The following is a 16,850-nucleotide window of genomic DNA, read 5'->3' as shown; positions in this document are numbered from 1 at the left end:
CATTATTTAAAAAAGCATGCATGTATACAGGTTAATTTATGAATAATGTGTATGCATTCTAAAATTAAATATTATGCATTTGTCTTATATAGATAGAAATCAAACACACCACTGATATTTTAAGGCATTTTTTTTTTTTTTACTTACCTACAGACTCTTCTGGACTTGGATCAAAATTGAGCCATTCAGAACAGAGGGGATACGCAGGTAGAAGAATGTCATGATGAACATAGAAAGAATCCTCTTCATGGTTGTACACTGTCCCAGGTGACATGGGGAAGGGAAAACATGATTATTTTCATATGGCGCAGCAAAATCTGCAATATTAATAGTTCAATTGCAAAGACTTATTGGATGACATTTTGTAACTGGAGCAGTCAGCTGGACTAATTAATGTTCTAAAGGGGACTGCTCTGATCTTAGCAGCAAACGGGAAATTAAAATGCAAAAGGTTTAGACAACATAACCCATTTTTTTAAGTAATTCTTTAACACGGTTATAGTCACAGCTTGTCTATTTCAGCCTCATATTTTGCTATTTATCTTTCCATTTTCTACAATTAACACTTTAGCGAATAAATCACTGATATTTCCAAAGTCTTGAAATATATACGCAAAACAGCTCTGTCCATCCTTTCATCTTTGGATAACAAGAATCCTAAAAATCTGATTAAAGTTAAAAGGTACGTTTTTGGTTTTGCTCAATATGGAATATTGTGTCCCTTTACATATGCAAGACTGCACATTAATATGTTTTTATGGGGAAAGCGTGATTAAAGCCTACCGTGAATTTCAAGACTACACTGGTCCTCTTCTGCACGGCCACAAATCAAAAGATTGTCAGTGGATTTAATTTCAAAATCCTCTGTCTCGTATTGCTCCTTTAAAATAAAAATACAAAATATGAACAGTCATACAGGACAAAAAGTTAATTATTTTAGAAACATAGAATGTGACGGCAGATAACAACCATTCGGCCCATCTAGTCTGCCCAATGTTCTAAATACTTTTATTGGTCCCTGGCCTTATCTTATAGTTAGGATAGCCTTATGCCTATCCCACGCATGCTTAAACTCCTTTACTGTATTAACCTCTACCACTTCGTCTGGAAGGCTATTCCATGCATCCACTACCCTCTCAGTAAAGTAATACTTCCTGATATTATTTCTAAACCTTTGTCCCTCTAATTTAAGACTATATCCTCTTGTTGTGGTAGTTTTTCTTCTTTTAAATATAGGGAAAGAGGGGTTATACTGTGTGTGCATATGATGGGATAGAGTTGGTGTAACTATATATATGAAATAATGGCTGTAATGTGTAAAAGCGAATTAAGAACTGTAGTTTGGGAGAAAGGGGTTGTAAGGTAGAGCAGCCGCAGTGTATGCTGGTGGGGAATATTGGCTGGTGTGTATGAGGGTGAAATAAAGGTTGTACTGTGGGTATAGGGGCTGCACTGTGGGAGAACAGGGATGTAAATGTATGTGGGCTACATGTTAACAAATAAATAATAAAAGTTTACTATCCCTCCTTCCTTGGGTTACCTGGGGCAATTTAAACCCTGGTGATTTCGTGGACTGATTATTGGGTCTGTAACATCAGTAGGTGAAGTCCATATGTAGTGCTCAAGCTCTCAGGTTGGCAGTAAGGAATAAGAGCGTTGCTATGATAACATGTAGAAATGCTCTAATCCACTCCAGGTAAAGATGTGCAGACAGAAAGCCAAGAATCTCTCATTGCGGCCCCACCGGCTGTTTGCCCAACGGCCAGTTCTCCATCTTCAGAGACAGACAGTCTCTCTGATGCCAGCAGGTCTCCCCATCAGACCAGCGTTTTCACCCCCTCCCCCTCGCTACAACTATGACCATAATTACGGCTAGGTATAACAGGTGCATTTTAGAAGAGATGCAGAGACACTGTTTATAAACACATTACATCTAAAGCATTAGTTATACGTACTGTGTCTTTTAGGGTGATATAGGCATCATTTTCATTGCTGCTATATACAGCCAGACCAGCCAAGCTGTCACCGAGGTTTCCAATCTCTGGGGAGGAAATATAAAAATAGTACATATTATCAAGGTTACTAAACAGTTTACATTTTTTTTTTTTTTTTAAATTAACAAAAAAAAAAAGGTTATTTGCCTGTCACTTTTCAGCATTTCACTATGCATTTAATAACCCAGTATCAGTGTTAATTCTGTTGACTAACAATTTTAGACGACTAAAACATTTTGGATTTAGTCGACTAAAACTAAAACAAATCAAAATTACTAAGATACCACTAAAACTAAAATGGTATTTTAGTCAAATGACTATGACAAAACTAAATTGAAATTTGCCATTAAACTTAACACTGTACAGAGGGGCTGTGGAAAGGGCAAAAGAGACAGACCAGGGCTTGGGAGAGAGAGACACCTAGAAAGGCTTAGAGGACCCAGAGGGCTGGGGAAGGGGGCAAAACAGACAGATAGAGGCTTTAACTAAACCCATTAAATTTTAGTCTTGTCGACTAAAGTCTACTGGAGATTTAGTCGACTAAAACAATTCAGGTGACTAAAATACGACTAAAACTAAAATGGCTTTTTAATCAAAAGACTGACTAAAACTAAATTGAAGTTTGACGCCAAAATTAACACTGCCCCAAGTCTAGGTTAACAGGATACAAAAGAAATAAGCAACAGCTAAAAGGATTTATATGTGGATCATACGGGTTTCATCATCGTTGTCATAATTATCCAAATCATATTCCGCAAGTTCATCTCGAGTAAGTGTTGAAAGGCTTTCTTCCTGATCTCCAGCTTCTGGGGGGTTTTCATCTGACTCTTTTTCTTCCCCGTCCATGTCTTGGTCACCGCCATCTTCACTATCATTAACTTCTTCCCTGGAAGAAGAACAAAATATGAAGAATTATATACAAGCAGAACAAAGAGATGCTCTCTAAGAAAAACAAATTTTTACTAAAATCATAGAGACTATTTTGGTACTTTTGCTATGCGTTTGTTCCACTTTACCACATATTGTTTAGATTAATGTAATGGTAAAGTTTTTAATTACAGCTAGTTATTTTTTCTGAAACCCTTGCTGTATTGTAAAGTAATGTAAATGTACATCATAATCATAATAAATTTCCTGATGTAAAGCTTCTAAAAGTAGCAACGATATTAGATACACCAAACCTGCGCTATGTTCAAAGAAAAAGTGACAATTTGTCATTGCTCCTTTGCCAACAGGGAGATTATACATGTTATTAGTTAAACGGAAGGCTTTGTAAAAGGCTATAAAAACAGCAATTTTAATGAATGGTTCTAACTTGGTGCCCCAGTTTCCAGGCCTGGGATCTCTCTGTAGAAGCCACACCCAACATCCCCCACCAACACAACCATCTTGGATCCCGGTACAGGGCAACTTTTTTTAATGTTGTGGAAGTTCGCCGGGTCTTCATTCATGGCTCTGCAGTCTTTGAATTTCTAGGATGGCTGTGGGCTGGAAATTTTATGGTTTGCCCTTCATTGGCCATGCGCGTCAAATGCACACACAGGCTTCTAATGTGTGTGCGCAAAAGTCAACATAGAGGATCAATAATGCGGCCCTTCCTAAAGCAATGCAATGACAGACGGAGAGAAAGAATACAGGTTGACCAGCCAATAACCTTGATCAAAGCTCCACCCTTTGTCAAGTTATACATTTGGAAAAACAGTCATTTGTTTCTTTATGTATAAAAAAACAACATAAAAGTACATCTTGGGGGGAGGGGGGTGGGGGAGATTTTGGAATTACCAATGGGGAAGGAAAACAAAAAAAAGTGAGAGCCACATTAGGTTCCATAAAAAATAATTAGAGCTCTTAGCAACTGGCTTTTTAGATAGTAACTTCCGGTTGCTACTAAAATTTGGTAATAGTTGCCCTTTAACCCCTTAAGGACACATGACATGTGTGACATGTCATGATTCCCTTTTATTCCAGAAGTTGGGTCCTTAAGGGGTTAAACAGTCACTGCTTGCTAAACGGAGCATCAGGTACTTTTTCCAAGTAGTGGCTGGCCGGTACAAAGTATGCCAACCCTTCACCCGCACGCAACTTGTTTATTCTGATAAACATTTCACTATTATGATCTAGGCGAGTTTTTTCACTCGCTTGGTGGGTGATTTCTATGCCAGCATAACTGATTAGATACAGAAACTAGTAAGTCATTTTTTAGGGGTTAGTATTTAAGGTTAAAGGGATACTATAGTGCTAGGAGTAAAAATGTGTATTCCTAGCACTATACTTCCCTCAGCCTGCCCCCATCTTCCCCTTGCAGCACCCCCCCCCCCCCTCCCCCCTCCCCCCTCCCCCACACACACACCCCGCCAGCACTGTAATGGTTAATAAATGCATGCACAGCCAAGGAGAAGAGTGCTAAAGAAGTTATAAGCTATACATCTGCTTGCACATTTGCAAACAGCTAAAAAAAACATAGCATTTCATTTGCTATCTTAAGAGGATCTAGAAGTCATCTATTAATTTGTTGGCAATAGATATAATTTAAATGCAAATCATTGGAAAGTTTAAATGTCTTACAAAATGGAGTGCAATGAAGCACCTTATATTGTTATCTTTTGGCAAAGAAAACCAACTACTGTGCTTGAGTTCAGAACACTTAAGAATCTTCAATGACACAGATAAGATTCTTTAGAGCTGCCTCCAGTAGCAATAAAATAGATGGGCAGTAGAACGATGATAACTGCTGGCATAAATCTTTGCTCCTATCCTCATTGGAGAAGAACTACAATACAGGGGATGGAGAGGAAAACAGATTATTTACAACTTCTGCCCTGTAAATGCCAAATAATAACCTGTTTTGGAAAATCACATTCTATGTGATAAAAATGAAAACAATAGAAATATATCAGTGAATTTATCATAGTGTAAAGCAGATTGAAAATAAAAAGTCATGGAACAAATTCCAGTAAAAAAAAAAAAATACATTGAAAACAATTAAAATCATAGGAAAGAAATAACGTATTGCGAAGTTATTTTTTTTTATCTGCAGAGAGTCCCAGGAGGAAGCATTTCCCTAGTAAGTGTAGATTAATCTCAAAGGAGTAGACATTAGGATCTGGAAAGAATGGGGTACCTTGACATTGTGGCAGGCCTATGCAATCTATGATGATATACTGTAACTAAACCTCCATTATTTTTTGCCTAGGTGAGGTGTTTTTAAATAAAACTATTACATTCTGTGAGACTTGGAATTGCTGTTCAGTGAATGAGCGAGTGTGCTGGATATTTTGTATGCTGTACGAATTGCCCCAGCGGCACCCTTACAAGTATGCATGCTCAGAAGAGTGCAGCCCTTTTGATTTAGTTTTGTTTGTTTTTTTACTAAAAGGGGCATCATATGTTGAAAATGAAATCAATGTGAATGCATATTATAGATCATGAATTAAAATAAAAAATAAATTACAATGAAAAAATACTCACAATTGTGAAGCAGTCCCTCCTAGACCAGGAAGAGGCTCCATCAACCAGGAGCCACTTTTATACTCAGAGTATTAGTGAAAAATCTATGACTGCCCTCAGTCTAATCAAAGACTAGTTCACAGTTTTATGCAATGATCACGCATTTAGAGCAGAGGGGTAAAGAAGTGAAAGATATGCTCATTTCCTAAATGCACGGTTAGGACAAACCTTGGACAGCAAAGGAGGAGGTACATTTCCTATTCTGAAGCCATTAATGCAGTGGGCAGATCTAAAGTTCCAGGCTGGCTTATATTAAATCTTTGCTCATTTAAAATCTTTCATCAGCACGCACATCATGATAGCAATAGACAACCCATGGCGGTACAGCCTTCCCTTCAATACCTCAGAAGTCTCTCCCCTCAGTCCATCCTCCCAGAAATAATTCCACCCAGAGTCATATAATGAGAGGAGAATATGACTTTGGCATAGATTCACAGACAAGTTGGCTTTTTTTTTTTTTTTTTTTAAAACACCTTTTAGGCTAAGGGACCATGCCAGTGGGCCTTCCTTTTATTAAAAAGTGGTTTATTGGGGGGGCGGGGCCGGACCAGCATGGCGGATGGTCGCAACATGCAGGAGCTCCACAGCACACTACCTGCCCGAGCGACTAACCGAACCTCCTGCCGCTCACTACTGGACCCCAAAAGAGACTTCCCCAACATAGACAACGGCCCGCGTGTTCCGGTCCGAAAAACCAGGATGCCGGCTGCCAGGGTCCTTGCCGAGCGGTTGCAGCCTTGCGAGGACCACGGGCGGGTGAGGCGGCCGATCACCCGTCCCGGATCTTCTCACCCAGCGGGACCACACAGAGCTCCGCTCCCCCCCCTCTGGACCGGGGGGGATATCCCGGTCCGTACTACACTGCTTACAGAGCGGATGGCCCCCAGCGGGCTACGCAGCGGAGCCGCGGAATATACCTGGACGCACAAGGTGGCGGATTCACGCGCCTGTCACAGCCAAACACAGAGACCAACAACTAAAAGCAGGCAGGTGCCCCAAGGGAGCCTAGAGGCTAAGCTTGATGCCACCTTCTAGGCGAAATTGGCGGCAAAAGCGAAAGGTCCCCAACAACAGCCCAGTGGAGGGCAGCCCAAAATGGCCGCGGACAACATAGCGGCATCCCACGGTGCCCAGCACCTGCCATGAGCGGCAACCACCCCCATGAGCCGGGAGCCACAAAGAGAATGGCTCGCCAAAAACGACCAGGAAAACTAAACATAACACCGACACCTACCAGCCGCCATCTGGGGAGACCAGCACTGACGGCGGGGAGGCCTACACAGTGGCGCTCAAGCAGACAACGGGACACCGCAAAACGCAGACCGAAACAGAGGAAGGTACCGACCATGACCAACATTGGACCCCCTGTGACCACTCGGTCCCACTGGCCCCCACATGTGTTCAAGGCCCTGAGGGACTGCCCAACAGATCACCAACGTCTCCCGGTATCAGGAGTCGGCTGAACTTGAACTGAACATACAGTCCGTGCCCAAGCTGCCAGACCCGATATATACTGATAGCAGCCACCTTACCTGACTGTGCAAACTGTTATGTATTTAATCCATGGTTTACCTTGTTCATTTACAAGCACAGATGTCCTAGCTAGAGACTTCTATGTTACAATATATATCCCTCTGCAGGGAGTTCATCCATAGTTAATTATGAAGCCAATGTCAATCACTCTTGTTTATTACATCTAAGGATGTGTGCAAGTTAAAACGCCTGCATTGCTATATAGTTGGTGATCAGAGTTCTCTTTTTCTCTGCTTAAAGGGACACTGAAGGCACCCAGACCACTTCTGCCCATTGGAGTGGTCTGGGTGCCAACTCCCACTACCCTTACCCCTGCAAGTGTAATTATTGCAGGTTTTTATAAACTGCAATAATTACCTTGCAGGGTTAAGTCCTCCCCTAGTGGCTGTCTATTAGACAGCCACTAGAGGAAACGTCCTGCTCTATAGCACAGGTTTTCTGTGCTAGAGCGTCGCTGGACGTCCTCACGCTGTGTGAGGACCTCCAGCGTCGCTCAATTCCCCATAGGAAAGCATTGAAAATCGCTTTCAATGCTTTCCTATGGTGTGCGCTAATGCCGCGCATGCGCATTAGGTCTCGTCGGCCGGGATCAGTCTCGCCCACCGGCCGACGTAGGCAGAAGGTGGAGCGGCAGGGGAGGAGCAGGCAGCGACGTGGGACATGTTGCTGCCTCAGGTAAGTCACTGAAGGGGTTTTCACCCCTTCAGCAACTGGGGATTGGGGGGTGGGAGGGAGAGGAATACTGCAGTGCCAGGAAAACTGATGTTTTCCTGGCACTGGAGATTCCCTTTAAAGTAATTAATATGTCTGAGCTAGCATGAAGGTCCGATGATCTGCTGCCCCCTGGTGGTTAACCTTAATTAAGCTTATAGAAACCTGTTCTTGAGGATGACCTTAGCTCCTGTTTTAACGGCAAAAATAAGCTCACTGTTTTGTTTCTCACACATATGCCTAGCACAAATTCCGATTTAGACAAGTTAAGCATAATTTATCTTTCTGTATTTTATTTAACTTCACGCTAACGATACAACAGTTTAGCCTAGCTTGCTAAAAATATAAAAATGTGCAGACTCTCATGCCACTGTTTAACCAATGTTTATCTTGCAATACGCTGTTGTGGCATCTGTTGATTCCTTGTACCCACCTGCACAGCAAAAATAAAGAATATTAGAAAGAAAAAAAAAAGAAGAAAAAAAAAAGTTGTTTATTGGTTGAAGGAACCCTTTAACCCCTTAAGGACACATGACATGTGTGACATGTCATGATTCCCTTTTATTCCTGAAGTTTGGTCCTTAGGGGGTTAAGGCCTGACATTTCTCTTCATTAGAGAATAGGAATCGCAGATTTTCTTTGCAACTGTGTTGCTGTAAGCCCCACAACCACTACATCCACTATTTGAGGATATGTGTTTCTAGGAAAAGACTGCATAGTCGCTGCCTCAAATCATCAGCAGCCTAACTTGTCCAATAGCGTTCCATGAACTGACTACTGCACACAATCACAACTCCGATACATGCTCAGGTTCATTATAAAGCCCATGTCATGGTGCCGCGGGATTCCGTCAGCGTGGCCGCACAGAAACACAGCGGTCATGCCGACAGAAATAACAAATACTTACCCGCGGCAGGTAACAACCCGACCTCCTTCCATCCCGGTCCCCAGCGTGTGCAGCATTCCTAATATATCTTGAAGAAAAATCTACTTAGAAAATAAAAACTGTGGGGAGGAGACTGGAGGTTTTATTGCTGCTTTGAATAGGACATTCCAAGCAACATAACTGCTACATCCACTCATTCTAGTGGTATGATGGCCTAGAAAGACATGGTAGCCTCCCCTGTTTCATGTGAACCCATTTAAAAATAATTTTATATTACTTTTACCTGTGTGGAAGGACCACCCCTACCCACTTTTCAGCAACGCAGATCATGCAATATTAACACCTCTCCATTTTGGTTTACATTGACAGCATAAATTGGCTGAGAGTATTGAATTATATTATACTCACTCAAGTTGTTCTTTAGCTTCAGTGATGAGTTTATTCAACTCTTCCTTGCTAAGCTCAACCTGGAACAAAACAGATATATGAAAAAACATAAATTTTGCTTACCGAAAATTTCTTTTTCCTGAAGATTAGAGGCAGTGCTTATACCACAGGGATATCCAATCTGGAGGGAAAAAACAGGCAGGCAAATCTCCAAACATTTTAATCCCTCCCCTAATTACCTCCTTTCCCATAAGTAGCAGCTCCTCCTGATCATCCCCAGACAATACATAAGCCAAATAGCTGCAAAATTACTTAGTTTATTAGAAAAAAGGGGCGGGAATTGTAGCACTGCCTCTAATCTTCAGGAAAAAGAAATTTTCGGTAAGCAAAATTTATGTTTTTCCTTTCAGATTAGAGGCAGTGCTTATACCACAGGGATATAATAAAGCAGATCCAGAGGGCGGGTTCATTTCACTACTGCTTGAAGCACCTTGCGCCCAAAAGCTGCATCCTCCGAGGCCAGTATGTCCAACTTGTAGTGTCTTGAGAAAGTATGGAGAGAGGACCACGTAGCCGCTGAACAAATCTGAGAAGGAGAAGCAGCCGCTCGCAGTGCCCAGGACGTTGAAACAGCTCTAGTAGAATGAGCCTTTAAAGGGCCTGCATGATTCATGCCATTCTTGGAATAAGCCAACTGAATGCAGTCCTTCAGCCATCTAGCCAGAGAACTCTTCGAAACCTTCATGCCTTTCCTTGTGCCCTTGAATAAGACAAAAAGACTTATCCTTCCTGAAGGATTCTGTCGCTTTTAGATATTGCAAAAGACATCTCTTTACGTCTAGGCAGTGAAATTTGCTTTCCAAAGCGTTAGACGGATTCTGACAAAAAGTTGGTAAGACCACTTCCTGGTTAACATTTGAAACAGAAAAAAACTTTCGGGCTGAACGAAGGATCGAGCTTTAGAACCACCTTGTCCTGATGAAAAACTAAAAAAGGAAAATTTGCCCTAAGAGCTTGGATCTCACATACTCTTTTAGCAGATGTAATAGCCACCAAAAAAAACAGTTTTCAATGAAATGATCTTTAGGGAAGCTTCCTCCAATGGTTCAAAGGGCGGCTCACAAAGCGCGGAAAGGACTAAGTTTAGATCCCAGGGAGGACAGGTTTCCCTAGCATAGGGCACCAAACGAGTCAGAGCTCTGAAGAACCTAGAAATCAGAATATTTGAGGCCAGGCATCTGAGGGAGAAGAAACTGATAGCAGAAACTTGTAATTTCAATGATGCAGGTTTAAGGCCTTTTGCAAATCCCATCTGAAGGAAACTTAGGATCTTCTGTATGGACGCGGAAACCGGGTTGACTTTAAACCTACAACACCACTGACAAAATATCTTCCAAATTCTAGTGTAGATCTTAGATGTAGATTCCTTGTTAGTTGCCAACAGGATTTTAATCACTTCAGGATCCAGACCTTTGCTCTCTAAAATCTGGAATTCAGAAACCAAGCCGTCAACTGGAATTTCCGAAGGGTCGGAAGAGGCACCATGGCGTCCTCTAGAATTTCTCCTGAAAGAGGCAACTTCCAAAAGGTGGCCCCTGGAAAGTTCAGGAGAACCGAGAACCAACTTCTTCTCGGCCACCATGGAAGGATTAGGATAATTCTTACATTCTCCAGCCTTACTTTTTGAAGTATTCTGGGAATAAGCACTACTGGCGGAAAGATATAAGCCAGGTTGAACTTCCATGGAACTGACAGGGCATCTATGAAATCCGGCCTGTCTGCTGGATTTAGGGATGCAAACCGTCTTGTCTTCCTGTTCATTCTGGATGCCATCAGGTCTATCTCTGGAACACCGAAGCGGTCTGTGATGAAATCGAAAGTTCTGCATGACAGGGACCAATCTGCTTGTTTCAAATGATGCCTGCTCAGGGCATCTGCCACCACATTGAACTTTCCTAAAATGTGAACTGCAGAGATGGACATAAGGTGCACTTCTGCCCACAGCATGATCATTGAACACAGGCTTTCTAATCTTGTCGATCTCGTACCTCCCTGTTTGTTCAAATATGCCACTGTCGTACGATTGTCTGAACGAATTTGAATATGTCGATTTTTGATGAGAAACTGAAACGCCAAGAGAGCCATCCATACGGCCTTTAATTCCCTGAAGTTCGAGGAACTTCTCATATCCTTCTCTTGCCAGGACCCCTGCTTCTTTATGTCTCCCAGATGGGCCCCCCAGCCCAGCGCAGAGGCGTCTGTTGTTATGATAGTGAAGGACTTCATCCGGAACGACAGACCCTCGTGGAGGAATCGAGAAGATGTCCACCACTGCAGACTTTTCAAAGTTAGATTGTTGAACCTCATCAGCCCATCTAGGCCGAGTTCCTGTCGATTCCAGACTAGCAGAATGTTTCTTTGTAGAGGTCTCATTCTGGCTTTTGCCCAACCGACTGCCGGAATTGAGGTTGTAAACAGACCGTGCAAGCACATGGCTTCTCTGATTGAAAACACACTCTTTACTCTGAGATTCCGGATTAACCGCTTGATCTTTAGTTTCTTTTCTTCTGGCAGGAATAACTTCATTGCGATAGAATCCAAAATTAGACCCAAGAACTGGATCCTTTGAACTGGCACTAGTTCCGATTTGTTGAAATTTATTAGCCAGCCATGCTTTTCCAGCGATTTGATGGCTGTCCCCAGATCTAACTGTAGTTGAACCTGGGACTCTGCAATCAACAGCCAGTCGTCCAAATACGGAATGACAGCGATGCCCATACCTCTTAGAAAAGCTGAAACGACTACTAGAAGCTTTGTGAATACTCTGGGCGCTGATGATAGGCCGAAAGGCAGTGCTCTGAATTGGTAATGTTTGGTTACCGATTGGCAGCATACCGCAAACCGTAGAAAACTTTTGCTGGATTCCGCTATGGGTACATGAAGATAGGCATCTTTCAAATCCAGGGACGCAAACCAATTTTTTGGGTGAATAAGCAGAGCCGCTGATTTTACTGTTTCCATGAGGAATTTCTTTTTGATAATCCGCTTGTTTACGGCTTTTAGGTCTAGAATAGGTCTGAACGAACCATCCGGTTTTGGCACCAAGAAAAGTCTTGAATAGGTGCCTTGATGTCTTTCCTTTATAGGAACTTCTTCCACCACTCTTTTTAGTAACAGAGTCGACACTTCTCGCATCAGAGAGAGTTCCATATCTAGAGACTGAACCCTGGAACATAGAAACCTGTTCATTGGGGCTTGTGATAATTCTAGAGCGTATCCGTGCTCAATCACTGTAAGGACCCAGCGATCTGATGTCGTCTCTTTCCAATGCTCTAGGAAGTGACTCAACCTTCCACCCACAGGCCTGGCGTCATAATTTTTTATTTCTCTTGGCAGTAAACCTTTCCTTCTTCCTATAATCAAAGGCTCTTTGCTGTTGACCCTTGAAATAGTTTCTACGAAAGGAACTTCTAAATGAGGGACGTGTCTCTGCGTTACGGCTTCTAGACTGCTTCCTATATGATACTGGTAAAGCTTTCCTTCCTTCCTTCATCTGTTTCAACAGCTCATCCAGTTTAGAACCGAAAAGTCTTCCTGGTTCAAAAGATAGTTCACACAGTGAATTTTTAGATGCCGCATCTGCAGACCAATTTCTAAGCCAAAGCGCTCTCCTGGCGACTGTTGAAATACCTATATTCTTGGCCGATAATTTCAGGCTTTCTGTAGAAGCATCCACTAAAAAATCAGATGCCATCTTGATATTTTTTAATAGCTTTAACGGGTCTTCCTTAGCTTCTCCCGTATATACCTTTTCTAGTTCTTCCAACCAAAGTTTTTGGGCCTTGGCAACGGATGACCCCGTAATCAAAGCTTTAGCTTGGGCTGCAGAAGAGATGAACAACTTCTTTAAAGAGGAGTCCATGCGTTTATCCATGACATCCTTGAGCCCGCTTGAATCTCCAATTGGTAATGTAGTCTTTTTACCTATTTGAGCAATAGGGACGTCCACTACAGGGACCGTATCCAGCTTACAGTCTTGCTCCGTTTCTATGGAAAAAAAGAGTTTTAAAATGCTTAGAAATAAACGGCTTGTGACTAGGGAACTTCCATTCTTTCAAAATCAATTCCTTAATCTGTGGGTGAAAAGGAAACACTTTGGACTTTTTCCCTGTTTCCTCAAAATCAAAGATGCACTGCACTTCTTTAATCAATTTCCCAATGGCTTCATCTGGGAAGGCAAATTCCTCATCTGAGGAATCACTGCCTGAATTATCTTCATACTCAGAACCACTAGTTCCCGAACTAGTATCAGAAGCTTCCCAAGATCTCAGTCTTTTCTTAGCATGTTTTACAATCTGCGAATCTTGGGCAACAGAAGCCTGGACTGAATGTAATGCAGCTGACTGCATATCCACAAATGTTTGCTGCATACTTTGCTGCAACCAGCTGAGAAAAGTGGACATTTCTGTTCTCTTTGCTTCCTCTGAAGCTTCTTTTGAACATACTGAGCAAAGTTTCTTTTTACAACCATCAGGCATAGGTTGGCCACACACAGAGCACATTAAATGCTTGGTTTTAGATGCACATTTCCCCTTCACAGCAACTTTATCCATATTTTCCGGATTAGACATACTGGGAAAACAAGAAAACAAGAAAAGGGAAAATAATCAAAATTTTCTCCTTACGGATTCAGGCTAAGAACCATTTAAAATGAAAACTTAGCAGTCTTACCTTAAATGGCCTGAGAGTGTGTTGGAGGGCAGGTGAGAAACACACTTTACAACCGTTCTGAGAGCTCCTGGCAAACAGAGGTTGCTGCTGGTAAATGCTCATATAAGTCCTGTAACCAAACGAAAACGCCCAGTTCAAATTTGGCGCCTGAATCCAGGTTCGCATTGCGCATGTGCATAGCGCTCTGCGACTCCCTGGTGGAACGCAACGCAACCTGTGCGTGCGTTCCACCGACAGGACCTCCCAGCCTACGCACGCCTGCGTCCTTCGTCATACCGGCACCTGGCACGGCAAAAGACGGCAAAATAAAATTTGAGGGACCACGCCGGCCGGCGTGTTGAAGGCTACTTACCGGACATCAAGGAAGCAGAGCCTCCAGAGCCTCAGCCCTTCTCACCTACTTCCTGGAGAACCTCCTGTCTAACCTCCCCTGCCGAAGGCAGGCAAAGAACTGGGGATGATCAGGAGGAGCTGCTACTTATGGGAAAGGAGGTAATTAGGGGAGGGATTAAAATGTTTGGAGATTTGCCTGCCTGTTTTTTCCCTCCAGATTGGATATCCCTGTGGTATAAGCACTGCCTCTAATCTGAAAGGAAAATATAAATTTAGATTAGAGCATATTTCACAGAGAACATCTACAAATCACACAGTAGACAGTGTACTTACAGATTAAAGAAACAGTCCAAGCATCATAATCAGCTTTAGTGGCTATGGTGTCATGAGTTCCTCCATTGTAAGCAATTCGTTTTAGAGTTATACCTGAGGTCTGTTAGACTCTTTCCCACCCCTCCTAAGCTACCAGGAGCTTCTGTTAGCTCTTCTGAGAGAAGTATGCCAAAAACAGGGAATCAGCAGCAGTGCTAGCTCATTGGCTGAGAATGTCAATCATTTAGTCTCGCAGGATCCTCCATAGACCTCAATGCTGTACGCTCACGCATGTTTAAAGAGTACAGCAGTAACGTCAGCTCCTGGCACTAAGAGGAGCAGACCTAGGAAGATGGCGTCACCTGCGAGGGACAGGTCCAGGTAAATAAACTTCACCTTTACATGCACTTCTGGACACTGGACCCCAAGCAGCAATGTCACCTTCAGGGGTCATTGCAAACTTGGCAAAGTCCCCACATGGTGACAGTGCCAATTTAAGCAGTGCAACATCATGCTTAGGACAGTTAAAGCGCTTCTGGTAGCCTGCAATGAAGGCAGGGATCAGTGTATAATGGTCCCCAAGTAAGAATTCAAATTGATCTAAAAATGGTTTGACTACTTACAATAGGGGGACGGGAAGCCTAGCAAAACAACCACTATAATGGTTATGGTGTTTGGAGTGTTCATTTAATCTGCGGATGTTTAAACAAATTTGACAGTCAATTTTTCATTTAAATTATGTCGCTCATAATTTGACAGAGTCATATTTTAACATCGTATCACAGTGCTACTCAAATTGCTTGCAAGTTTACTGACTGACAGATTCAAATACAATTTTATTACCAAATATCTAACTCCAAACAGTGCACAGGGAATGTCATCCTCTGCAATAGCCTGGGGTGGTAGGGGGGGGGTCTGTATATGCTTGAAACGAATCCAGCTTCTATTTCGATGCTATTTTTCCCCACAATTATTTAAATGATATTCACACATTGTGATAAAACCACATTTGGTACATAAGAAGTGATGACATGAGGAGTATAAACTATTCTGACATACCAGATATATAACTGAAAGAGTGCAATATGCAGGGTCTGATTCGTGTAACAATAAAGTAGTCAGATATAGCTCTTATCCCTGCTCAATGGGTTTCGATGAATATTCCACTGACTAAAATTAGTTCAGCAATTTCTCCAGCAGTTATTAAACTACAGTTTTCAGATGACAGCAAAGCAGTATCACAGATGTAGTCTACCATCAGCTGGACTAGAGTTCTTTATCCATCACTGCAACAGCAAAGAGCTCTACTTAACTCCACTATTATAGCAACATTTAACACTCTTACGATCACGGACCCTTTTGCTTCGCTTCTAAAACAGCACTGTGAAAGCAAACGAGATCCTCCCCAACTGGGGTGCCAACCTTCAGCTTTCAAAGCAGTCCAGGATTTGGCTGATTTGTCACTATCACGGTACTGTTAGGATCGCAGACAAAAACATGAAAATGGTCATATCTCACCTTGTCAGGGACTTCCTTGGCGACTCCTCGCTGCACCCATGAAACACACGTTATTTGGCAGCTCATCTTATAACCTGTTGTTGTGGTCTGCTGTTATGAGTTTCTAGAGGAAGATTCCAGCTGCACTTCCGGGAGAATGGCTGCCTCCAGTACACAACACGTGGGTTCCTGTCGGACACGCATATGCAACTAGTTTACTTCCTGTTAGAAAGCATCTCTGCATTGAGCGCTTGGAGAGGGGTCGAAAATGAGTCATACTACACTATATATTTTTTTTTTATGCATTATTTTTTTATACAGTCAACATTAGTATTGCAGTAAATTAGTAGCTAACCTAAAAGGAAGTACATATTAGCAGTGTAGTGAAAGAGCTGCTGTACACTTAAAGGTTTATTCACTAAACGGAGAATTGAAAATCGAATTTAACGTTTTTACCCAAATGTTGAAATCGTTTTCAGATTACTGTAATTTGGTGAATAACCCTGTTTTTGTTTCAACTTGGCTACTTTCTCCTAAATGCTTGAATTTCGCTATAAATTCACCAGTTTTCACAGTTGGTTTTATTCATTAAACAGTGAATTTAAAACCAAATTGCTAAATTCTGAAAATCTATTCTAAAATTGTGTTATTGTTAGGCTATTTAGCAATTTGGAGTTTCAATTTATTGCAATTCAGTTATAGTTTTCAATAGATTTACAGGGTTATTTTCTAAAGTGAGAATTCAAAGTGAATTTCAAATTTAAGGCAAGCGAAGCTGCATGGAAAGTATAGTTAACAGTGGCGTACATACAGGGGTCGCGACTGCGACCGGGCCCGGCCCACCAGGGGGCCCGGCCACCCTGCGACCCAGGTATGTAGGTCACTGGGCCAGCCTCTTCTGCTGGGGGGCCCAGGAGCCGGCCACCTCCGGGCCCCCCGAGGCTGGCCCTGCTGTCACC

At 42.4% G+C, this 16,850-nt stretch overlaps 1 protein-coding gene across 1 annotated transcript in view; it reads right to left on the bottom strand.

Annotated features, from left to right (window-relative positions):
* Nucleotides 1–16,061, bottom strand: part of PWP1 (PWP1 homolog, endonuclein) — a 41,717-nt gene extending 25,656 nt beyond the window's left edge. Inside the window, exons 1-6 of the mRNA XM_063445375.1 lie at nt 15,913–16,061; nt 9,040–9,098; nt 2,708–2,880; nt 1,956–2,041; nt 784–880; nt 148–258 (exon numbers count right to left, since the gene is read on the bottom strand). Of these exons, the coding sequence (XP_063301445.1) occupies nt 148–258; nt 784–880; nt 1,956–2,041; nt 2,708–2,880; nt 9,040–9,098; nt 15,913–15,978 (592 nt within the window). The 5' untranslated portion in view covers nt 15,979–16,061. The remainder of the gene's footprint in view (nt 1–147; nt 259–783; nt 881–1,955; nt 2,042–2,707; nt 2,881–9,039; nt 9,099–15,912) is intronic.
* Between the last annotated feature and the right edge of the window lie 789 nt (nt 16,062–16,850).

Source organism: Pelobates fuscus, chromosome 3, assembly GCF_036172605.1.
Source record: "Pelobates fuscus isolate aPelFus1 chromosome 3, aPelFus1.pri, whole genome shotgun sequence".
Lineage (NCBI taxonomy): Eukaryota > Metazoa > Chordata > Amphibia > Anura > Pelobatidae > Pelobates > Pelobates fuscus.
Note: the sequence above shows the minus strand (reverse complement) of the source record. Positions and strands in the feature narration are given on the sequence as shown.